Genomic DNA, 22,574 nt, shown 5'->3' with positions numbered 1-22,574 from the left:
TCATGTAATTATTCTACCTTTATTAAGGAACTAAATGGTGATACAGAAAAGAATTCCATGCACAATGGCTTTACATCCTCCAAGAAACAATTCTCACTGCCTTTTGCAGAATGGGTTGAATAGGAGTTCTCCCTCTGCCACGTGGAAGTTTTTCTGCTCCCTGGCATTGCTTCACATGGGACGGCTTTCAGTGGGAGCAGCAGTTCTGCAAAGGACAAGAATGGAAGGTGCTCTGTGAGCACTTCAGAACTTACAACTGCTGACGAGCTCCCATTTGGTGCCGGGCTGTGGCAGGAGGGCAACTCTTCCGCCTCGCAGCCGAGTTCTTCCCGGGCTCTGTAAGAGTGGAGTCAAACGGCGTCGTCTCAGTCTGCTTCCCGAGGCAATCCCGCACAACAGCCCTTGCGCACAGCGGGCCGCTCCGGGCTGAGGCGCGCTCCAGCCGCAACCCCCCGTCCCACCACATCTCCGTGCGACACAACCCGCAGAACGCCCCGAGCTGGAAGGGCCCACCGGGAGCACCGCGTCCCCGCCGAGGCCGCCCAACCGGACCCCCGCCCGCACGGCGCCGCCCCCGCCGCCACTCACCGCCGCTACGCCACGGGCTGCGGGGCCATCAGGTCGATGTCCGCCAGGTTGCGGGCGACCCACACTCCGGCGGCGAACAGCCCCACGTTCACCAGCAGGTTCCTGAAAAGCACAGCGGCGGCTGCCTGCGGGCCCCGCGCCCGAGGAGCCGGCCCCGGCCCCGGCCCGGTCCCTCTCCCTCTCCCGCACCGCACCGCACCGACCTGCGGAAGTCGTTCCTGTCGGCGGCGAAGCGGTACGCCGCCCGCAGCCACCCGCCCGGGCCCTGCGGAGGAGGGGGACGAGGCTGCGGAGACGATGCAGCCGATCCGCTCGCCTGCGCGCCGCCCGCCGCCATCCCGCCTCGCGCCGCCCGGCGCCGCGCGATGACGTCACCACCCCCGCCGGTTGCGGCCTCGCGCTCCGCGCCTGCGCGGTAACGCCCCGCCGCGTGCCGAATCCTCTCGCGCGTCGTTGCGCCGGTAACGGTTGTTGCGTCCTGCGCCTCCTAGCGCGGTTGCGGGCGGCGCTGCGCACGGAGCTTCGTCTTCGCTTCGTCTTCGCTTCGTCTTCGCTTCGTCTTCGCTTCGTCTTCGCTTCGTCTTCGCTTCGTCTTCGCTTCGTCTTCGCTTCGTCTTCGCTTCGTCTTCGCTTCGTCTTCGCTTCGTCTTCGCTTCGTCTTCGCTTCGTCCTCGCTTCGTCCTCGCTTCGTCCTCGCTTCGTCCTCGCTTCGTCCTCGCTTCGCCTTGCCGCGGCCCGATCGGCTCTTCGCGTCCGGCATCGCGGCGTTGCGGCTCTGCCCTCGCCGCTGGCCCTTCCCTTCGTCGCTCCGCGCTTACAGCCGGCAGGACAGGCTCCGCACCGAGCGGTGGGAATCCCGGCCCCCTCCTCCCGCGCCCTCGGGGCCGTTGCCGCAGCTCGGACCCTTCCGCCCCGTGGGACGAGGGCCACATGTAAGTGCCGCGGCTCCCTCGGGCGGCTGCGGGCGGGACGTCGAGGATGCCGGCCCTCCCCAGCCGGCCCGGGAGTCCGCCGAGCCCGGGCTGGGGGGGCCGGGCCGGGTCGGATCGGAGCAGGCCCCGGTCCCTCCGCCGCCGTCCCGCGCGAGAAGCGGCGAGCCCCAAGCCCTGCGGCCCGTTCCCGGCGCCGTTCCCGGGCGTGTGCCGCAAACCTGCGGAGAGCCGTGTGCGGGCGGAGGCCGAGCTGGGCCGGGAGCGTGGGAAGGCTTCGGGGGGCCCGAGAGGTCGGGGCTGAGCGCAGCGGGGACGGCTGTGGATGGCAGCGCTGTGAAGCTGAGCTGGGGGAGATGGGAACGCCCGTGCTGCGGGATGCGCTCACGCTGCCTCTTTCCTCGCAGCTGAGTGCTGGTCCGCTAAGGAGCGACTCCGAGCAGGGGAAGGAGCAGGGATGGAGCAGCGCTTTGGCAAGATGTCCTCGAGGCAGCGGTGCAGGAGGGCGCGCCAGGAGGTAGGTGGGGCTGCGGATGGGGCTGGGAGCACAGGAGCTGTGTGGGACTCGGGAGTGGGACAGCGAGGGTGGGCACCCACTGCTCTGTTGCTTGGGATGCAGAGTAGCTTGGAGAGCATCTCCGTGGTTCAGGAGTGAGTTGGGAAGGCCGGGAATTGTCTGTGACTACAGGTGGGAGGTATTGGGCTCCCCATCCCTGCATGACATCCTCGTGGTAGAGGAGGGGGAGGCTGCAGCAGTGGGGAGGCTCTCATGCTGCTTTCCTCTCCGTGTCCCCTCTGCAGCCCTATCTGCATCAGGTTGGGCCGCGGCCTCCACGTGCTCGTAGCCCCCAGGATGACTGGCGCGATCCTCTGTGGGAGCAGCAGCGCTGGAGAGCCAGGGGAAGAATGCATCTGGTAAGAGATGGGGGCGAGCAGCAGGGCAGCACGGGGTGGGCGGAGTTGTTGGGGTTCTCCTTCAGATTTGGGTTGTCCAAAGGGTGGGACTCCCCTGGGGAGAGTGGAGAGTTGGGAAGAGCAGAGTGGGCAGGGGAACCCAGAGCACGGCCAAAACCCCCCTGGAAGCCTGCAGGATGTGTGGCTGCTCCATGGGATCAGGCCCAGGCCGCACGGATTCACGAAAGGCAGGTCGTGCTTGACCGACCTCATGTCCTTCTACCGCTGATTGACCAGTCTGGCAGACGAGGGAAAGGCTGTTGACGTAGTCTGCCTAGACTTGAGCAAAGCCTTTGACACGGCCTGTCACAGTATTCACCTGGGGAAACTGGCTGCCCATGGCGTGGACAGGTAGACCCTTCTTTGGGTAAGGAACTGGCTGGAGGGCCGTGCGCAGCGGGTCGTGGTGAATGAAGTCCAGCTGGCGACCCATTTCAAGTGGTGTCCCTTGGGGATCGGGCCCATCTTGTTCAGTATCTTTATTGATGACCTAGATGAGGGCTTTGAGTGCACCCTCCGTAAGTTTGCAGGTGACACCAAGCTGGGAGATGGTGTTGATCTGCCTGAGGGTAGTGGGGCCCTTCAGAGGATCTGGATAAGCTGGATTGCTGGGCTGAGGTGAATGGGAAGAGGTTCAACGAGGCCAAGCGCCGGGTCCTGGACTTTGGCCACAACAAGCCTTGCATTAGAAATAGCATGGCCAGCAGGAGCAGGGAGGTGATCATCCCCCTGTACTCAGCACTGGTGAGGCCGCACCTCAAGCACTGTGTTCTGTTTTGGGCCCCTCACTACAAGAAAGACGTTGAGGCCCTGGAACGTGTCCAGAGAAGGCCAACAAAACTGGTGAGGGGTCTGGAGCACAGTTCTTACGAGGGGCAGCAGAGGGAGCTGGGATTGTTCAGTGTGGAGAAGAGGAGGCTCAGGGGAGACCTCACTGCACTCCGTAACTTCCTGAAGAGTAGTTGTGATGAGGAGGGGTTTGGCCTCTTCTCCCAGGCAACAAACAGGACCTGGGGAAGTGGCTGCAAGTTGTAGCAGAGGAGGTTTAGATTAGACACAAGGAACGGCTTTTTTTCTGAGTGGTCAGGCAGTGGAATGGCTGCCAGGGAGGTGGTGGAGTCGCCGTCCCTGGCAGTGTTCAAGAGGCGCCTGGATGAGGAGCAGCGAGATCTGGTTCAGTGCTTGTGGTAGCAGTGGTGATGGGAGGACGGTTGGACTGGATGATCTTGTAGGTCCTTCCAACCTTGTGATTCCATGACTCTACAATAAATGAGCTGCTGGCCTCACCTGCGGCGGTTTGCTTTGGCAGCCCGGTGCCAGGCAGCCCAGGCCTTTCCATGGCCCTGCTGACATCCTCCGCAACGAGGAGAATTGGAGAAGGGCACCCCGAGACCGTGATGTGCCACCGCCTCCCTCATACCGCAGAGAGGACCATCAGAGCCGTAAGGTAACATTAGCCAAGGACTTGCACCAGTGAGGGAGGCGGGCTGGGGAGGGATGGTGGTGTGATGAGGGTGGCAGACAGGGTCACGTTTCTCTGCTGTACTGTGAGTGGGGGCAGATGATGAGGGCTGCTGTTGTGGATGCGCCACGTGCAGGGAGCCAGCCTTGTGTCCGTGCAAGGATCCATGCGTTGGGACGTATCATAGGGAGAAGTTCTTGTGGGGCATCTCTCTCTGAGGTGCTCTCTCTTGGGTGGATGCTGAGGTGCCTTTCCATCTTTGGGCCCAGCTGGAGAGCAGGGCCACGTGGAGAGGCCAATGTGCATTGCAGACTTTGGCTTTCCCATGCCGGTTTTCAGTTTCCCAGTCTGACCTGTGCTTTCCCAGGCAGTAGAGCGTTTTTGTAGTTTCTTCGTTCTGGAGAATCTCTCCAGGTGTCTGAGTTTCTCCTGTGTACAGCTCAGGGATGCTCCTCAAGGCCGTGCTGTGTTCCCAAGTTGGTGGCTCCTGGGCCAGCAGAGCTGTTCGTTCTCTGTATTTCTTTCCAGTTCTAACCTGGAATCCCGTTTCTGGCAGCTTCTGTCACTAAGGGAAAAGCCTTGCTCAAGCTCATGGCCAGCAAACACGTGGTGCACGCTGGCTGGTGAGCAGGCACATCCAGCCCAGGCCTGGCAAGCTGCCTGTGCAGCGGTTTGGGGCCAGGAACAAAAGCCTGCGGTGTCTCTGGCCACAAGCTTCCCCTGTGCGGAAACTGAGCGCCCGGTGAGCGCCATCAGCTCCTGGCCGAGGCAGCGCTGGTTGGACTGGAAGGTTTCTGTGCCTGGGAACAGTGTTTCATAGCAGTGATAAGGGCAGCTGTGCTGCTGCCTGAGGCTTGCTGCCTGCAGGACATGAGATAAGAGAGAAACGCATAGAAAGTGAGGGAATGCCTAAAAGGCTGCGTGGGACGTTGCCTGTGCCTGAGTGAATTTTCCAGGCAGGGCTCACTTCTGCCTTAACCCCTTCAGCCTTTGCTGCTTTTTCTGTGTGGAAGCTTTGTTCCCTGCCAGCTCTGCAGGACACTTTTGCACCACCGGGGCACTCAGAGAGGTTTGTGCTGTCCCTGCTGCAGGGCACACACAGCCGTGCAGCTGTTCATCAGGAGATGCTGTGCTGCTCTCCGAGGGACAGCAAAGCTTTCAAATTCCAGTGACAGTCACTTCTGCTTTTCCTGCTGTTGTTCTGCAGGGGTTTGTGTGGTTGTCTGCATGCAGGCAGATGTCAGGATACCTTGCAGAGTCACCTGTTTGCTAAGCTCCGCAAAATGCGGTCCTGGACTTTTACACCACGAATTGTGTAACTGCTGCATCTTAGATCCTTGCTGCACAAGGAGTAAATGCTGCAAATAGGTGGCACTGTCCCCACGTCCCTGGCAGCTCCTCATCCCCTTGTCTGTGGATGCCTCGGTGGTGAGGAGGAGGACGTGGGTCTGGTACGTAACAGCAGGCAAGGAGCTGCTGGAGCTGCTGGTGCTCCCCTCGCAAGGTGACGTGCTGCTACAGTGGCCACCGAGGCTGGGGATGCATTTGTATTGTCTGTGCTGCTGTATTCTTTTCCCAGATCACAAAGAGCTAATTGATCCGCCCAGTTAGTTAATTGATTTATAGCTGTTGGAGGCTGCAATTAACCGACCAGCTGGAAAGCTGTGTGTTATCTGCCCGGTAGGAGCAGCGCTGGGCAGCAGCCGGCTCCAATGGGCCACGAGCTGCCCTGACAGTGTTAGCACTGCTCAGGTGGCAGCTTTTAAGGTTTGAGCCTGCTCCAGACTTGGAATTTTCCTTTTCATGTCCTCCTTTGCTGGTGTTTGGCACTGGGGAGCTCAAGCTTGGTCTCCCTGCTCTCCCTTATCTTCCTCCCACATTACCACAAGGTCACAAACTCTGCTGTACTCTGTGGAACAGGGAGGGAGTTTTGCACTGCAGGACAGACCAGTTTGGACCAGCTTGCTATCGCTGCCGGTTGCCAACCACCATCCGTACCCGCGTCGGCTTTCAGGCGTGAAAGAAAGCAGATGTTCGTTAAGCAGCAGGAAAGTGAGAGGTCTCGTTAGGCGGCTGGGCGAGACGCCTGCCCCGAGCACCGGCACGTCTGGCTGTCGGAGCTGGGGCAACGGGAACGCGGCTCCGATGGAAGCGCGGGCAGAGGGGAGGCGCCGTGTGCGTGGCTGCACCAGCAGGGGGCGCTGGGCCGGCAGCAGCGCCGCGGGCAAAGCTTCCGAGCAGCCCGGCGCTGAGCCGATGGGGTTTGCGGTGCCGCGAGCGGGAGATGGAGCCGGCTGCGGTGTTGGAAGGTGAGCCGACCCGGACGGCTGTGGCAGCCCGTCGTCCCCGGCAGCTGTTGGCCAGCCCAGCAGCGCTGAACTGCAGCTTCCCGGCTGTCCCGGCGCGGCTGAGCCAGCCCTGCCCGAGGAGCGGAGCTCTCTGTGCTCAGCTTCTGCCGTCTGTGTAGCTGGGGGTGAGGGCAGCATCCCTCGGTGCTGAGCGCTGTCCTGCCGGGGCCACCGCCGCCACCAGACGCTCCTCTCAGCCTTGCCTCTGGGCTCCTCAGGCTGTGCCGGAGCGGCCGTGCTGCTGGGCGCGCTGCTCCCCAAAATGCCCCTGGCACAAAGCTGGGAGCATCGTGGGAGAGCGTGGCAGCCATGGATTGAGGCAGAGGCCTGGCCTGGGGTGTGGGCTCTGTGCCCAGGAGATGTGCTTGCTCTCTGCATGAGCCACCGTCCCTGTGGGAGCCTCCAGAGGCGGGAATGAGGCAGCAGTGAGGGCTGCTGTGGGGCTGATGGAGCAACTGGCACGGCGCAGTGTTTGCAGGCTCTGCATTAAGCTGCGCCTTAAACAAGGGTTGGTTAAAAAAAAGAGTGACTGGGGAGAAGAAATTGTCTGCTTCTGTTTATTGGAGACCAGTTGGAGCAGAGGAGCCATTTCGGGTGTGTGCAGCCCTTAGGAGATGAGGGGGGGCTGCAGTCGTGCTCCGAAGCGACCAGTGGGAAGGCAGTGATTGCAGCACACTTCCCTGACCCCTATCAGCTGCACTCAGACAATGTTCTAAACGTGCTCTGAGCAAGCTGTTACAGTCTGTACCTCATCAGTGTCCCAGGGAAGGTGAGTTAGGGTGGGTGAGGCTGTACAACCTGTTTTGCTGGCACAGCGGTCGCAGGTCTGGATCCAGGGGTTGTGTGCTGGGCAGGTCTCAGGCCGGCTGAGAGGAACCCCAGAAGATGTCCTCAGCATCCTGACTGGATCCCCTTTTCTCACATGCCTTCCTGTGATAAGCAAGAAAGTACTGAGTCACAAGTTACGCAAATTAGGAAATAAACATGGGTATGGAAAAGGTATGATTTGTCAAGGAAAATGGAAGTGAATCTTTGATTGATTCCTTAAGACCTTGGTTTTGTGACGTGCTTTTGTGCTTTCTGTGTCTTTGCTGTAGGTGTTATTCTCCCTTTTCCTTCACTGATTCCAGGCACAGCTGAGGCTCTTGACAGGAGTGCTAGTCTGCATTTTGTTAAGCCTAGATAGGGCAGGTGGGGTGAGAGAGGCGTAGCCATGGCTTATCCAGCCTGCCCAACTCAGGGCAGCTTTCTAAGTTTCGTGCATCAAGACCCCTCATTTTCTGCAGCTTCCGCCACACGTCCCCTGCCGACTGTCCATACACAATGATGTGAGTTGCTGGATACCTGTTTCTGATCCTGGATCTAAGGATGTGTGTTTCCTCGTGGTACCTCTAAGCCTATCCAGAAACTCTGGAGGAGTCTCTCTTGCTCCTTGCTCTATAGCGTACAGGGCGGACCAACTGACAGTCCTGGGGGTGGCTCTCCATTCCTTTTACTGCCCGCTCTCGGTTTGCTCTTAGGCCGTCTCGCTCAGGTGCCCTGTCCAGATCCGTGCCCCATCTGTTCCTTCTGCTTCCCTTTGGGGAGCTCAGAAAGCACTTTGCTGCTTTCTAGTTCTTGAAGCAACAGGGGAACCTGGGGGAGCTCCGGGGAGGGAAGAATCCTCTTCTTCCTCTGAATATTCTCTCTGTTCATACCAAGACCTCTTACCCCTGGAGCCTGACAGTGACCAAACAATTCGTCAGGGGTTCTAGTTTTTGTTAGTCTGGTGCACTGCTGCCCTGTGCTATGTGCTGAGCAGCAACGCTTCATTTTCCTGTTGCCTGTTGTTCGTTGCTCTTTTTCTAATGCTAACACTGAAGGGTCCTGCAGGGCCCCCATCCCACATCCTTTTTGCCATTCTGGGAGGTTTCGGAGGGTAAAGAACATGTCTGCATATGCGACCTCGTCCCATTTGCCTTCCCTTCTTAGAAACAGCATTAGTTGCAAAATAGTATTGTAGTCTAAGGTCCCATTTAGGGGCCACTTTTCCCCATCTTCTGACTTGTATAGCATCCACCACTGGTTGCAGTATTTTATCAGGGTTTTCTTATTCAAAGTGCCCCCTGGCCCTCCTGCAACATCCTTCCAAGGTGTCTTTTTAGGTATTTCTTTCCCTTGTGACCTCCCATAGCGCTGTTCTGTTTGATTAGTTTATTTACGTTTCCACAAATCGCTCCTTCTATCCTAAAGTTTCCCCTAAACAATCCCCAGAACTCGTTCCCCCACTCCTGTCCACACTCTGGGCACGAGTAACACCGTTACCCTCGATTTATGTCTTTAGTATAGCATAAACTGGACAGCATACATTTGTTCTGTGAAATATACACCTGTCTTCCTGTCCCTCCCCGTAATTTATGACATATAAGTTCCCATATTCATCCCACTCCAACAAGTTCATTTACATTTACACTAAAACCATTCAGATCCGCTTTTTGCCAGTTTATCAAACATAATTCATACAGGGAGTTGTACAGACAATTAACAGCTCCTGCTTCGTCTGCCTGCAGCCGTTTCCCTGGCGGGAGGACAGGACCAGGGCTCCGCTGTCCCTCCGTAGCTCAGCTACATCTCAGTCACACCACGTTCACTCTGACACTGAGGTTTGCCGGCTCAGGTGCCGTCTCAGTTTGGATGTTTAGGAGGATATCCCAGATGTGTCGGTAGCCGTTGTTGGAACACACAGCACTGGACGTTTGCAGCAGATGGTAACAACAGTGCAGATTGCTGTTCCTGGCCATGGCTCAGTGATGTAGGTTACCATTGGGCAGCTGTATCTGTATCAGCACTGTACCTCGCTAACCTGGGCTGGGACTTAAACCCACAATCCCTGCATTTAACGTGAGTTCCAGATTTCTACGAACCCATGACTCCTAGTGCCCAACGCCAGCCTGGCTTACAAGTGCCAGCCAGACGTGGGGCTCAAACCCACCATCCCTGGAATCAGATACAGTGCTGCAAAATGCCTGTCCCATGTAATCTTCCTGTCCTGTACCTCTGGACCAGTCCACCCTCAGGGTAAACCCTCCTGCTGGGGCGTCCCCCCCCATCTCACAGAGTCCCCTGCTCCTGCGTACGCCTAACAGAGCCTTCTTTTAAACGTACCTGCTCCGCTTCCAGACGGTCCTTGTCTGTCCCACAGTGATCAGAGGAGCAGGGGGAGTCCCTCCAAGAATTCTCAGGGCGCGACAAAGGCGTCCCCCTCCTCAACCGCTCCTGCAGCTGAACAGAGCTGGTCTCCTCTGGGCTGCCAAACTGATTTGTGGAATCAAACTCTCCAACCCACATGGGGTTATAAGAGCAGATACGCCTTTATTCCAGCGCTGCGCCACACACTGGGTTCAAGGGGGAGCGCTCCTCCTAGCTTGCACACCAGAGAGTGGGATCTCGTACGTTTGTAAGCCAAGCCATACGTGTTCAGCAGTATTTCCTGAGACCTATTGACATATGCATTACTTTTCTGGGAATTCATTTACATACTGTCCCTCCCCCCGGTGCGTATGCAGTAACTTCCTCTGGTGGTCGTTGGATGAAGGTTCGATGTCCTCCTCCCCACCTGGTGGTCGTTCCTGGATGAAGTCCATAATATTCCTGGCCGTGTCCTTCCGACCTTTGTCCCAGTTTTGAGCTCTTCGCCCACCCTGTGTGCCTCTGCAGTTTCTTATCCTGTTTGTTCCTCTTTCCATTGTTATCTCATTGGACCCTTTCTGCTTTGAGAAGGCTTCCTTTTGGGTCTGTGCTTGGGCTAGTAAAAGTAAAACTAAGCAATTCCTTCTGAGTTAGCAAAAGTTAAACTAAGCAATGCTATGTGCGAATTCTTTTTGAGTTAGCAAAACCAAACGGTGTTATGGACCCTTATATCCTGTATTTTTCAACCTATATCTCAGTGTTGCAGCTTGGCTTTGGCGCCTTGCAGCAAATAAGCGGGCAGGAGGGGTACAAAGGTAGCTGGCTGGGGGGGGATTAACAGCCAGCTGCTGACAGCCGCTGCTTCCTGTTGGGCTGCATTCAGCAAACAGAGGTGGTGCGATCTGCCCTGTGTGTGGAGGAGGTTCCGTCCCCACTGCACTCGCTGATGCTGGTTTCTGCCAGCAGGTGAGCCCCCTGCGAGGCCCCCTGGGACTGACGTGCCAGGTAAAACCCCGATCTGGGGATAAAAGTGTTTGTTTTCTTGCTACTGCACTCCTTGCTGTCCAGTAGCTCGGTGCCTGCTGCTCGGTGGGACAAGGGGAGGGTGTCTGTGCTGTGGCTCCTGGCAGGATGCTGAGGATGCCCAGCTGCTCCAAGAGCCCGCTGCCCCCAGTTGGCGATGTCAGGGCGGAGCCAGCCCTGCTTGCCCTGCTGCTGTACTGTGCAATGAGCACTGAGCCTTGTGGCCGCTGGGGGGGGAGTCTGTGAAGTGCCCTGGTGCTGTGAGCCAACACAGCAGGAACAATAGTGGGATGGTGCTGCTGGGCGCTGTGACCTGTGCAGGGTGCACTGGGCAGTGGAAGCATCGCTGTGAGCAGGTGGAGATCTGGGATGGGTGGGGAGACCCGGCAGCGGATGTGTGCGGTGTGAGGGAACAGCACCAGCACTGCGGGGAGCCTCGTTGCCTCCAGGGCTGGGGGACAACAGGGCTGGGGCAGTTCTGCACTGCCTTCACTGCTGGCAGTACCGCGTTGTGCTTCAGGGGGTCCAAGTGCGCGGAGCTCAGCAGAGCAGGGACAGCTGTGGGTGGCACCACTGGGAAAGCTGACCCCAAAACTGACCCCAAACAGACATAATGCCCATCCTGCAAGATGTACTCACCCACACCTCTTTCTGTACAGCCCAGTGAGGACTCGCTGAGGACCTCTGTGCAGGGATCAGGGCTGAAGCAACGCTTTGGCAAGATGTCCTCGAGGCAGCGGTGCAGGAGGGGGCCCTGGACCTTTCCCTGGGGGGTAGGTGGAGCTGAGGTTGTGGCTGGGAGCACAGGAGCTGTGTGGGACTCGGGAGCGGGGCAGCGAGGGTGGGCACCCACTGCTCCATTGCTTGGGATGCAGAGTAGCTTGAAGAGCATCTCTGTGGTGCAGGAGCGAGTTGGGAAGGCCGGGAATTGTCTGTGACTACAGGTGGGAGGGTTTTGGGCTCCCCATCCCTGCATGACATCCTCGTGGTAGAGGAGGGGGAGGCTGCAGCAGCGGGGAGTCTCTCATGCCGCTTTCCTCTCCCTGTGTCTCTGCAGCCCTATCCACGTCAGGTTGGGCCGCCGCCTCCACGTGCTCATAGCCCCCAGGATGACTGGCGCGATCCTCTGTGGGAGCAGCAGCGCTGGAGAGCCAGGGGAAGAATGCATCTGGTAAGAGATGGGGTGTGGGCAGAGTTGTTGGGGTTCTCCTTCAAATTTGGGTTGTCCAAAGGGTGGGATTCCATTGGGAAGAGGAGAACTGGAAAGGGGAGCACAGAGCACAGGCAGTATCTCCCTGGAAGCCTGCAGGGTGCATTGCTGCTCCAAATGAGCTGCTGGCCTCACCTGCGGCGGTTTGCTTTGGCAGCCTGGTGCCAGGCAGCCCAGGCCTTTCCCTGGCCCTGCTGATATCCTCCAGAATGAGGAGAATTGGATACGGTCCTCCCAGAACCGTGATGTGCCACCACCTCCCTGGATGTACAGAGAGGACCAGCAGCGCCATAAAGTAATGTTTGTCATGGACTTACAGCCAGTGAGGGAGGCAGGCTGGGGAGGAATGGCGGTGGCCGTGACACCTGGGATGGGCTGCCTTCATGCCAGCTGGGCTGTCTCCTTACTTGCTCAGTGTGTAAACCACTGCTCTCCTCAGATACCACAGCTGCGTCACCGGGACTTCTTCGCCCAGCCTGAGTTCCTCAGCCAGGAGCAGCGTCCTGCTGGATTCCCATGGTGGGTGCCTGCAGTGAGGCTGGGGCAGTGGCTGGAAAGGGGTTGTCTTATACATCCTGCTGCGGGTCTGGGCTGAGCACAGCTCGCGTGGCTTGGCTGAGGAGTGGTGGTCCCTTCTGGGGTCTCGGGTGGAGGGGGAGCCGTGCTGCATGTGCAAACAGGTCTTGGCTCAGCTGTGGTGCACAGCAATTGGCTGCGGGCAGCAGGCTGGTGCAGTGGGTTAAACAGTGCTCCAGGCAGCGCAGCGTTGAAGCTGACCCTGCTGAAGGTGGGAGGTTGCGCCAGAGATCCTCGCCAGCCTGAATTTCCCTTGGGGCTGCCTTTGCTCCTGCAGGGAGCAAGAAGCTTCCTGGGACGACTGCTTCCCCCGGCGCCACTATGGCCCACGCCGGAGACGCTACCGACTCCTTCGGCCCATCCAGCGGGAGACAGCAGACTGCAGCCGTTCTCCCCGCAGCTCCCAAGGTTGGTGCTGCTGCAGCGCTGGCTGCCACCCAGGACCCCTCTGTGGTGTGTGCAGCCAGCAGCGTCTGCATGGGGAGAGTTGGCACTTTGCTTATTAAGTGCTGTTGTGTTTCCGCAGGCTACCATCCATCCTGCAAACCATCTCGGTCCTGCTCCCCGGAGAGCCAGCCAGGGGTCAGAGAGCAGCTCGCTGCTCCCCAGTCACCTGCTGCCTGCAGAAACAGTCTGCAAAGCCAGCAGCAGGTGGGTGAGGTGGGTTTGTACCCCAAGTACACGGTGCTGACTCCAGTTTCACGGCCACGTGGATCCCTTGGTGCTGCCATGGCCTTGACCAGCAGGATTTCCCCCAGGGCCAGCTGGTGGCGAGCAGCAAGGCACCGCGACAGCCCGGGCATGCAGAGAAGAGCCCAGAGAAGAGCCCGGGCACTGACCCCCAGGCAGCAGAGCAGGAGCCAGCGGCAGGAGCAAAGCCAGTACGTGTGCACCTCTTTCCCGAGTGCAGATGGAGAGACTTTCACCCCGGGAGCTGCCCAGCTCGGGGGATCCGTTCCACCTGTGTCACACCTCACTTCTCTCTCTCACTCTTCACTTTGGTGTCTCTTGGACAGAAGTGGGAGCAGCCTGATGTTTTCCTGACTTTTCCCTTGGGCTGCGCATGCCCCAGTTTCCTTTGGGTTTCAGCACTCTGCCTGTCCTGTCTCCCAGCTCATCCCTGCCTCATGCTATTGCGTGTCTGCAGGTTGAGCCCGAAGGAGGAGAGGGAGCTGCAGACAACGAGCAGCTCTGTGACCTGGAGTTGGAGCCAGTCTCCTCGGAGACATCCAGCACCAGCGAGGAGGAAGGCTTGGAGCTGGTACGCGCTCATGCATCTGTCTCCTCTTTCTGCCTAAATGTCGTGCCACCAGGGAGGTGGGATTTTGCGGTCCCCTCCATGAACCTCATTCTTCCGTTTGCCTGGGCTGTATCCAAATGCCTCTGTGTGGACTCTGAAACGCAGCCGTAGTGCTTTGCACTGATAAAGCCACGCAGCCAAAGCGCCCCTGAGGCTAGTGGAAGTGCTGAGCTGTATCCGCACAGTCCATTATCTCTGCAGCCTGCTGAGGCTGTCAGTGCTGGCCCCATTTTGGAGGCACACGCTGAGCTCTGCCTGCCCTCTCAAGCATGGCAGCGTCTGCCACGTGTTGCTGGTGAAGCAGAGGTGTTGGCTGCCCGGGATGGGGTGGGTTTGAGCCTGTGGCTGCACTACTCTGTGCTGTTTCCTCCTGGGAGAAGAGTGCCTGAGGTTTCCCTTCCTGAAGGCAGCAGCATTAGCTTGCAGCGCTGGCTCCCGCTGTTCTCACACAGCCTCTGTTTTCATCCCCTGGGCGCCTTCCCACCGCTTCTTTGCGGCCTTCACCAATCTGAACACTCGCAGATCCCGCTGGAAGTTACTGCAGAGCCCAGCAGCACACAGCCCAGCACGGCCAGCTCCAGTGTCTGCACTGAGGCAGCAGCACCAGCCGGGACCGGGCAGCCTCCTTGGGCTTGGACAGAGCTGGTATGTGCGCAGCCCTGCCCTGTGCACTGTGCCAGAATGGTGCCCGCGTGTCTCTGGGAAGCACCTGCAGGGAGGCCCAGGAGCATTAATCTAGGCCAGGAGCCTCGGGGGGAGCTCCTCTGTGGCGTCCCCAGTCACAGGATTACGTCCTGGGGGTAAAGCCTTGCTTTATTTGGATGCGGAGCCCACAGCAGCCCTGGTGCTGGCTCTTCAGGAGAGGCTGATAAGTGGGAGTCCGTGCGGAGAAAGGCCAAAAAAAGAACGTGGAGATTGAGAGCGTGCTGCAGCATGAGCAAGGCCAGGAGTCGAGCTGCACTGAAGCAAACCAGGGTGCTGCAGGGAGGCCGAATTGTGGCCTGGTGGGGAAGGGAAATCAGCCAGCGGGGCCCTCGGCTCTTGAAGGCAAGGCTCCTGGGCTGCAGTGGAAGTGGGAAACAAGGGGCCGCCTCGTGCACGTGGAGGAAGGCGGCGGGGTCCCAGCAGGTTCCCCCCAGGCTGACTGGTCCCCAGCCTGCAGTTCCAAGGTGCTGCCGGTCCCAACCCGTTCCCTTGCCCAGGCCTTCTCCCTGTCAGGCGTCCAACTGCACCTCCCTTCTTCCACCGCCCAGGCTGCAGGCTTCCAGGGCTTACCCCGCCCCCCGCGCTCCGCACATTCGCCCACCGGCATGGACCTGCGCTCTGCCGCCATCCTCACCAAGAAGGAGAGCATCGAGCAGGTGAGTCCTGGCACAGGCGAGGGCGAGCGGGACCGGCCATGGGCAGGAGAGCCGTTGGGAGCTTCAGAACCCACAGGGTTCTCTCTTGGAAAGAGTCCCGCAGAGGGCCATAAAGATGGTGAAGGGCCTGGAGCATCTCTTATGAAGAAAGGCTGAGTGAACTGGGTCTGATCAGCCTCAAGAAAAGAAGACTGAGAGGGGACCTGATCCAGGTCTATAAATATTTAAGGTGTGGGGGGCAGAATGGCGAGGCCGGACTCTTTTCAGTGGTGAGTGGAGACAGGACAAGGGGAAACGGCCGGAAACTGCAGCATAGGAAGTTCTGCACCAATGTGCGAAGGAACTTCTGTACAGTGAGGTGACGGAGCACTGGAACAGGCTGCCCAGGGAGGTGGGGGAGTCTCCTTCTCTGGAGATGTTCAAGACCTGCCTGGATGCCGACCTGTGCGACCTGCTGTAGGGAACTGCTTTGGCAGGGGGTTGGACTTGATGAGCTCTGGAGGTCCCTTCCAACCCCTACAACTCTGTGATTCTGTGGGGGAAAGGAGCAGAGCCGGGTGACGGCGAGCCGTGGGGCAGCTCAGCACAGCGCTGCGGGGAGAGGCTGCTGCCTCTGGGATGCTCAGGGAAGAAAGAACCGCTTTGTGCTGCTGGCGGGGAGGTTCTGGGCTGCCCCGTGCTGAACCACGCCGCTCCCCGCAGGGCTACCATGACTTCTGCCTCCAATTTGCCCTGGTGTCCACGATGCTGCTGCAGAAGGAGCCCTCCATGGAGGCGCTGCTGATGAAGGCGCTGAGAGCCAACCTGAGCGAGCTCCGCAACCAACTCCTCAAGGAGCTGCAGGACTTCATCCAGCAGTACGATGCCACGCACCCCAGCTGCTGAGCAGGGAGCTGTGGGGCTGTGCTCGCACAGCCTGCACTGGGGCTGCAGGGATGTGCTGCCGTGGGCCCTCTTGGGGGGTTGGGGGTTGGCTGGAGGGGGCTGAGTTTGGAGGGAGGTTGGGGCTGATGTTGTAGGCAGTAACTGGGGAGTGTGGGCAAGATAGGATTCATACGTAGGCCTATATTTTAGAGACATATTTTAGAGGCCTACATTTTAGGAGATGGTTTTATTGGAGGGAGGGGGGAGCTCTCTTTATTCTGTTCTTGTCTTTAATGGATGTTCTCTTAAAATTTGTGGTTTGTTCTTGTCTTCATAAATAAAAAGGAGTTATTTTTGCACTGTTATTGCTCCGTTCCTGTTCTGCTGGGGCAGCGGGCACAGGGAGGGGTCCCACGGTGACACCCCAGCCCGGTCCTTCCCTGGGGCCCCTCAGCTGCCCTCAAAAATGGTTCTCCAGCACCACAGTTAATGCTGCTGCAAACCCAGGCTGGAGACAAACAGGCCAGGTGTGGCTGGCTTTTCTGTATTCAGGCCTTGGCTGAGCTTTGTTGGAGCATCGTCCATCATGGTGGCAGAGCTGCCCCACTGGTCTCCTCCCTGCAGTGGCAGGGGACACAGCCCGATGCGGGGCAGCATCAGCTCTGGTCCTCCAAGCTATCTCTGTAAGTGAGGGATCCTCACCTGGCATCTGGATCTGACCCTGGTGGCCAGATCTCTCCTGGCCAGTCTGGGCAGGAATCCCTGCAGCAGGTGCCATGCAGGTGTCTGCCCGTGTCCTAAGTCCTTGGCTGCCCTCCCAGAGCACAGCTGCTCTCTGGGGCCTTGGGTTTGCCTGAGACAGCAGTCAGACCATACCCCAGTGAGGGCTGCTGGTTCTCTGCTCCCTGCTCGCTTTACCTGTTCCTAATTGAGGGAGAGGCCAGCAGGCATTGCAGGCCGTGCTTTGCCAGCAGCTGCTCCCTCCCCCCCACCACCTCCGCCTTGGGCTGTGTCTAAAAAGTCTTTGCAATGCATTGAGACCACTGCAAGTTCTGGCAGGATGGCAGCGCCATACAAGGCGCTCTCCCCCTCTCTCCCCCTCCGCCCGTGCATTTGGCCCCCAGCCGCTGCCCCTCTGCTTCAATACCACACAAAGTGCCACCTTCCCCACAGCCTCTGCAGCGCCTGAGGCCCCCTGCTTACCGAGCGTCCCTGCGCTAGGACACGCTGCAGTGCTTGCTGCTGCCACGCAGCTTCGCCATCCTGCGCCCTGCCCGCTCCAGGCGCTGGGGCTCCCTGCCCACAGAGCTCATCCCGGGCTTGGGGATGGGTTTCCCAAAGAAGAAACCCTCCTCTTCCGAGTCAGAGTCTGAGGATGAAGAGCAGGTGGGACACCAGGAATCGTCCTCTTCCATGATATCCTGTGGGTCCATGTCCTCCAGATGTAGGCCGGGTTGGGCAGGGGGCCGACCCACTTGGAAGTGTGGGTTTCCATCCCCTGGCAGTATTCGGCATTCAGGACCTCCCAGAAGCCTGCAGTGACCTTCTGTGCAGGGCTGAACGTTGGAGGGGTGGCTGGTTGATGCTCCCAGCATCCCTGTGCACACAGAATCCTTGCTCCTCTCCACAGCTGCTCCATGGTCCTCTGGGCTCCTGAACGCAGGATGTGTAGAGGCCTGATCTGGTAGCACCTCTGGAAGAAAAAAAGCAATGAAGGGTGTGGGAGAAGAAGGCTGAGCCTGCCTTGCTGCAGTTGCCTGTGCAGCAGGGGTTGTCCCAGGATGCAAAACAGGGTTGTCCCAACCAAACCTCAGATGTGGGATGTGGGCTGGGAGCCCACAGCTGCTGCTACAGCCCTGAGTTGGGCTGCACACACGTGCTGTACCCCCAGTGAAGTACCCAGAGCCTGGATTTGCTTCCATTTCCCTCCCAATCCCTTGCAAGTGGAGCACTCAGGTCCCCTACCAGCCCCTTCCACCCGCTGTCTGCAGCCCCCAGCTGCCGCGGTGCTCCCAGCCCTGGTGGTGTGGCTGGCTCTGGAGACGGGCGTCGAGTCAGGGGACGGTGCCGAGACAAAGGCCGAGTCAGAGGAATCGGAGGTGGTGGAGGCAGCAGAGGACGCATCCCGGCCCAGACTGCAGCTCTCGGAGCAGAAGAGCCGCCCGCAGCGGGCGGTGAGGGGCTGCCCACGCAGCGGCTTTCGGCAGAGACTGCAGCAGAAGCAGGCGGCGCAGGCGTGCCAGTGCAGACCCTGGTGTGTGGCCTCTTCGCTGTCGACACCTACGAGGGGATCACAGGTTAAGGGGGGGCCTCCCACAGCCCACCTGTCCCTCTGGCAGCACGGCCGTACCGATGGGCTCCCCGCAGGCCTGGCACGGCTCGGCAAAGAGGCTGTCGAAGCAGCTGCGGCAGCAGGGCTGGCCGCTCCGCATCACGTAGCGCTGCCCACACAGCGGTGCATCACACTCCAGGCAGCAGAAATGCTCCGGGTGCCAGCGCCGGCCCTCAGCCTCGATGCACTCTTCCAAGAAGATCAGCTGGAAGGGAACAAACAAATCATCCCATAAGCACCCAGCCACAGAATACACTGCCCAGAACATGCTTTTCTGTGCTTTGGAGCAGGCATGGGGATCCCTGGGTGCAGGAAGGGAGCTCCTCTGGCTCGTCCTGCTGCATTTGCAGCTGCCAGCAGAGAGCACAGGAGCACCTAACGGCAGCACAACGGAGCCCAAAGCACCTCATCGCCCAGTGCCCACCTGGTCGCAGGAGGCACAGCGAGGCCGAAAGAGCTCGGCGTGGTGCCGACCGCAGTAGATCCTTCCATCCTGCTGGAAGTAGATGAGGTCCACCAGGGGCTGGTGGCAGACGTGGCAGCAGAAGCAGGGCGGGTGCCAGAGCTGCTCTCCCAGCCGCGACGCCGCAATCCCGGGGTCTCCTTTGCTCAGCCTCCTGCCGCACTGCAAAGCACGGGGTCGCGGTGAGGCTGCGTTTCGGGGGCGGCTCCGCGCTGTCCGTCGTGGAGCGGCCTTACCTTCCTGCACGGACAGCCGTGGCGGGAGCCCGGCACCGGCACCGCCACCCCCTGGCCCAGCGCGTCCCGTCGGCGGCGGGCGCTGAACGCCCTGAGCTGCTTCCTCTCCTCCTCCTCGAGGTCGGGGCAGTACCGCTCCTGCGCGGGAGGTGGAGGTGAAGGACCCGCGGCAGCGGAGCGGGGGGAGGGCGGCATCGAGCAAACGCGTGCGTTTCTTACATCGCAGTCTTGAGGCGGCAGCTGCTGCAGGAGGGCTCTGACACGGAGCAGGCTCCGGCCGGCAGGACGGGGTTGATCCGTGGGGCGGCTCTCGAAGCAGGCGGGGACCTTGGGGAAACACAGGCGGGTGACCGAGGGGATGAAGCGGCGTCGCTTCAGCTAAAGGCGCGTCTGCCCCTCGGGGTCGGAGCTGCTCACCTCGGGAGCCGCGGGCTCTGCGGGGGGCTCCGGGTATTCTTCCAGGGCACAGCCGGAGTCGCTGTCGGACGAGGCCGGGGGTAGCGCGGTGGCGGTGCCGCACGGGGGGGGTTCGTCTCGCTGCGGCCATGCGGGACTCGGCCGGGACATGAGCTGCGGAGAGAAGAGCGGAGCTGCGGGAGAACCTCGGCACGGCGCGGAGAAGTCTGTCCCCAGGAGGCGTCATCCTGCAGGGTCAGCGCGGCGGGGACATCGAGGCTCTTCGCTGAGTCTCTGCAGCGATCTCCGGGTTTACAAATAAGACCTGCGGCGGGGGCTTTGCCTGCCGGACGTGGAGCGCTGGGAAAGGATGTCGGGAGGCTTGTGGGGAGGGGAGGTTGGACCGCGGGCTTTTGTGCTCACCCTGGGGCAGCTCCGGGAGAGCCGCACTTTGATGTTTGCTCATCCACAGTGGGAGATGTCCCGCAGCTGCCGCCAGCCCTTTCCCAGCACGGCTGAGTCCGGGGTTAGTGGCCTGTCCCTGAGCGGAGCAGTGGGAGGAGACCGAGGTCTCGCCCAATTCGGTGGAAAATAATTTATTCCCCCCGGGCTGCTATTGTTCTGCCCCGAGCCGCTGTTCCTGCTCGCCCGGCGTGCCTGGCTCAGGGCTCTGCGGTGCGAACCCGTCCCGTCCCTTCCCCACGCAGCGTTTGTCACCGCTCGCTTCCTTCCTGCCTCGGCTTTTCAAAACAAAGCGATGCGGCGGCTCCTGGGGCTCCCCGCACAGCAGCCCAGGGCTTTCCCTGTGGGAACCTCTGCACTGTGCTGGCACCGCCCAAGAGCTGCCCGAGGGCTGACACCCCCCGCAAAATGGCTCCCCAGGAAAGGGCGGAGAGCTGTGGGCACGGAGGCCGGTAACCTCAGCGCTCGGAGGCTCCAGGCCGTCCCGCAGCTCTGCCCCAGCAGCAGAGCATCCCGCGGCTCAGGGCACCAGGATGTACGTGCACGGCTCTGAGCTCAGGATTCCCAGCCGTGCACCGGGGTCAATGATTAACGCAACAGATGGGCAGTCAATGGGATAAAGCAGAAGGGCGGCTTACTCCCTGGGCTCTGCCCGTCCTTGCCAGCATTCAGGCAGGCCGGCTGCATGCTGAGAATGGCTACAGATTGCTGCTTGGAGGAACACGCCTGACCCAGTTCTGTGCATTCGCAGACCACAGAGGTGCCAGCTTGATGAAGGACCACCAGTGGTGTTGGATCAGCAAACGGCCGCAGCTCCACAGCTGGGATGGAGCTGCTGTGACCCTGGGGTGCTGAATTGAAACACCCGTGGGTGTGGGGTGCCAACCCTGCTGCTGCCTTCAATCCCTGTGGGTAATGCATCCCTCCCATGGGACATAGATGGTATTCCCAAGCTTTGCTCTGTTTGCTAAGATCCCAAACTGCACGGCTGATCTGCTGTTGTCGGATCCCCAGGGTGCCCCACGGACGCAGCAAACTGGGCCCTACCCATGCAAGGCTGGCCGGCAGGAGCCCGCTGGGGTAAGGCTGGGGACAGAGCTGTGAATCAATGGGGCCGTGCAAGAGAGCCCATCCCATCCCAGTTTGATGTGATTACGATGGCTGGCAGCCGTCTGGGCTGCAGACAGGTCCCTGTAATTAGCTGCAGACTGTGACAGCCATACGCGCCTCCCATGCTAAGAAGCCGGGCAGCCCCAACAGGTCCGTCTCCTCTGCTCCCATCCCCTCTGCCCTCCTCTCTGCCTCCAGGCGGTCCCACATCACCCTTCCCTGCGGAGGGATGCGGGATGCTCTCAGCACAGAGCTGGGAAGCTGCTTCTCACACGAAGCTGCTGTCCCTCCAGAAGGAACCGAATGCCACCACATGGAGTGCCCTTGGGCTTTTGGAGCCCCTCAACCCGGGGCTTTCTCCAAATTGCCACCGTTCAGCCCTGCCTGTTCGGAGCTTTTTGCTGCTCATGGGGCTGCAAACAGCCATCCCAGCAAATACTGGCACCGCCTGCCCCAGTGACCCCACAAGAGGCCCCTGCCTTGGAGAAGGGATCACAGCTCCCTGAAATACACAAGAATTTTAATCCCCTTCAGTTCCCTGGGATCAGCCCGTCTCCATCCTGTTGTGGGAGCACATGGGGCTCCTGGACCTCTCCCTGTGGAGATCACACCATTAACACAGCGCAGCTGATCTGTGCCTGCTGCAGCTGTTGGGATCCTGAGGCTGCCTCCCCACGGCGGCAGCCCCACTTCCAGGCACTTCCACCCCATTTTCCCAGAGCACTAAACAGCTCCACGGCCCCAAGGAAACACAAAGCTGGCCATTGCCAAAAGGACCAGATTCCCCTTCCAACACCCCAAACACCGGCAGCTCCCAGGGGCTCTGTATGCACACCTCACCCACGGGATAACCTGTTTGTGCTTCAGCTCCCGTCAACACAGCTGCAGCGAATGTACATGGAAATAAAGATGCAGAGCCATAAAGATGCATCTCTCCGGGGGTGAGATAAGCTGACGTTTGGCAGGGTGAGCCGGAGCAGCTCGTCCTGCAGCACGGCGGGGCCGAGCTGGCAGAGCAGCCCGATGCTCGGCGTCACAGCACAGAAACCTTCAGGGCCATCGGAGCCCCGCAGAGCTGCAGGTTGAGGGGGGCTCAGCATACCATTCTGCCACCCAAGGGAACGGAGGGAACGGCGGGGCACGGCGGCTTGTTTGCCGGCAGGGGGACAGGCCGGTGCCATAACGGGGCATTTCGGAGCGGTACCGACCCATTACCCCGCCGTAACGCGGTGCCGAGCGCAGCCCCAGCACCGCTCCGCGCCGTCACGGCCGACCCCGCACCGCCCCGTTCGCAGCGCGCGGAGGAGGAACCCCGCGGCACAACGGCCGTCCGGAGCCGCGTCTCCCGGGGCCGCCCTCCACCCCGCACCTGCAGCCGGAGAGTGGGCGGGGGGTTCCCGAAGGACGTCGCCGTCCGAGGACGCTTTTCCCGAAGACAAAGGCCCCTGGAGCCGCCCTCCCACCGCCGATTCCTCCCCGCAAAGAACCGGCCGACCTCCCTCTCCCTCGCGCCGCTTTCCACCCTTCCTTTTCCCCCGCAACAATTCCCGGACGTGGAAACCATCCGCTTCCCCCCGTTGCTGAGCTCCCGCCCAGCCCCGCGGGACCCCCCCTACCTGCCCGGTGCCGTCCCGTCCCGTCGGGTCGGAGCAATGAGCCGAGCGGACTTCGCAAAACGAAAGGAAAACATCCAATATCCAAACGCAGCCGGGGCAGCGTTCCCTTTGCTTTGTTGTTGTTATTTGTGTTTTTTTCCCCTCCTTTCTTCCCTTTTTCTTTTTTTCTTTCTTTT

General features: G+C 60.1%; 3 protein-coding genes across 6 annotated transcripts; 1 reads left to right on the top strand and 2 right to left on the bottom strand.

The window, feature by feature from the left end:
- TOMM6 (translocase of outer mitochondrial membrane 6) lies at nucleotides 1-970 on the bottom strand. Of its 2 annotated transcripts, none has more exons than XM_048925587.1 (3): nucleotides 792-967; nucleotides 589-690; nucleotides 1-205 (listed from the first exon to the last, which is right to left on the bottom strand). In XM_048925587.1, exons 1-2 carry the CDS (start codon nucleotides 923-925, stop codon nucleotides 594-596), a joined length of 231 nt encoding a protein of 76 aa, XP_048781544.1. In that variant the 5' UTR covers nucleotides 926-967; the 3' UTR covers nucleotides 1-205; nucleotides 589-593. The 2 variants fall into 2 exon arrangements, with proteins under 2 accessions (XP_048781544.1, XP_048781545.1); XM_048925588.1 differs by lacking the exon at nucleotides 1-205 and adding an exon at nucleotides 212-336 and having other exon boundaries at nucleotides 792-970.
- LOC125683994 (uncharacterized) lies at nucleotides 792-15,817 on the top strand. The gene is made up of 14 exons (XM_048925579.1): nucleotides 792-1,520; nucleotides 1,925-2,034; nucleotides 2,319-2,432; nucleotides 3,781-3,918; nucleotides 11,132-11,245; nucleotides 11,530-11,643; nucleotides 12,122-12,201; nucleotides 12,536-12,666; nucleotides 12,785-12,918; nucleotides 13,017-13,139; nucleotides 13,406-13,519; nucleotides 14,081-14,203; nucleotides 14,812-14,919; nucleotides 15,622-15,817. The coding sequence occupies exons 2-14, from the start codon at nucleotides 1,975-1,977 to the stop codon at nucleotides 15,802-15,804; spliced, it is 1,536 nt and encodes a 511-aa protein (XP_048781536.1). The 5' UTR covers nucleotides 792-1,520; nucleotides 1,925-1,974; the 3' UTR covers nucleotides 15,805-15,817.
- A 1,174-nt stretch (nucleotides 15,818-16,991) lies between these two features.
- PRICKLE4 (prickle planar cell polarity protein 4) lies at nucleotides 16,992-22,554 on the bottom strand. Of its 3 annotated transcripts, none has more exons than XM_048925577.1 (8): nucleotides 22,399-22,554; nucleotides 19,232-19,384; nucleotides 19,034-19,141; nucleotides 18,815-18,952; nucleotides 18,540-18,740; nucleotides 18,134-18,320; nucleotides 17,749-18,063; nucleotides 16,992-17,476 (listed from the first exon to the last, which is right to left on the bottom strand). In XM_048925577.1, the coding sequence occupies exons 2-8, from the start codon at nucleotides 19,379-19,381 to the stop codon at nucleotides 17,001-17,003; spliced, it is 1,575 nt and encodes a 524-aa protein (XP_048781534.1). In that variant the 5' UTR covers nucleotides 19,382-19,384; nucleotides 22,399-22,554; the 3' UTR covers nucleotides 16,992-17,000. The 3 variants fall into 3 exon arrangements, with proteins under 3 accessions (XP_048781534.1, XP_048781533.1, XP_048781535.1); XM_048925576.1 differs by lacking the exon at nucleotides 22,399-22,554 and adding an exon at nucleotides 22,152-22,361; XM_048925578.1 differs by lacking the exon at nucleotides 22,399-22,554 and adding an exon at nucleotides 19,634-22,124.
- Between the last annotated feature and the right edge of the window lie 20 nt (nucleotides 22,555-22,574).

Source organism: Lagopus muta, chromosome 24, assembly GCF_023343835.1.
Source record: "Lagopus muta isolate bLagMut1 chromosome 24, bLagMut1 primary, whole genome shotgun sequence".
Lineage (NCBI taxonomy): Eukaryota > Metazoa > Chordata > Aves > Galliformes > Phasianidae > Lagopus > Lagopus muta.
The sequence above is the reverse complement of the archived record's forward strand: the minus strand, read 5'-3'. Positions and strand labels throughout refer to the sequence as shown.

Bases quoted from the DNA above. Each gene is read 5' to 3' on its own strand.
- TOMM6 (XM_048925588.1), bottom strand. From the start codon at position 925: ATGGCGGCGGGCGGCGCGCAGGCGAGCGGATCGGCTGCATCGTCTCCG. The intron at 691-791 runs GTCGGTGCGGTG...TGTGCTTTTCAG, and splicing joins GACAGGAACGACTTCCGCAG to GAACCTGCTGGTGAACGTGG.
- LOC125683994 (XM_048925579.1), top strand. From the start codon at position 1,975: ATGGAGCAGCGCTTTGGCAAGATGTCCTCGAGGCAGCGGTGCAGGAGG. The intron at 11,644-12,121 runs GTAAGAGATGGG...TGCTCTCCTCAG, and splicing joins CCAGGGGAAGAATGCATCTG to ATACCACAGCTGCGTCACCG. The intron at 12,202-12,535 runs GTGGGTGCCTGC...TTGCTCCTGCAG, and splicing joins CGTCCTGCTGGATTCCCATG to GGAGCAAGAAGCTTCCTGGG.
- PRICKLE4 (XM_048925576.1), bottom strand. From the start codon at position 22,346: ATGGTTTCCACGTCCGGGAATTGTTGCGGGGGAAAAGGAAGGGTGGAA. The intron at 18,953-19,033 runs GTAAGAAACGCA...CCTCCCGCGCAG, and splicing joins TGCCGCCTCAAGACTGCGAT to GAGCGGTACTGCCCCGACCT. The intron at 18,741-18,814 runs GTAAGGCCGCTC...CGTGCTTTGCAG, and splicing joins ACGGCTGTCCGTGCAGGAAG to TGCGGCAGGAGGCTGAGCAA.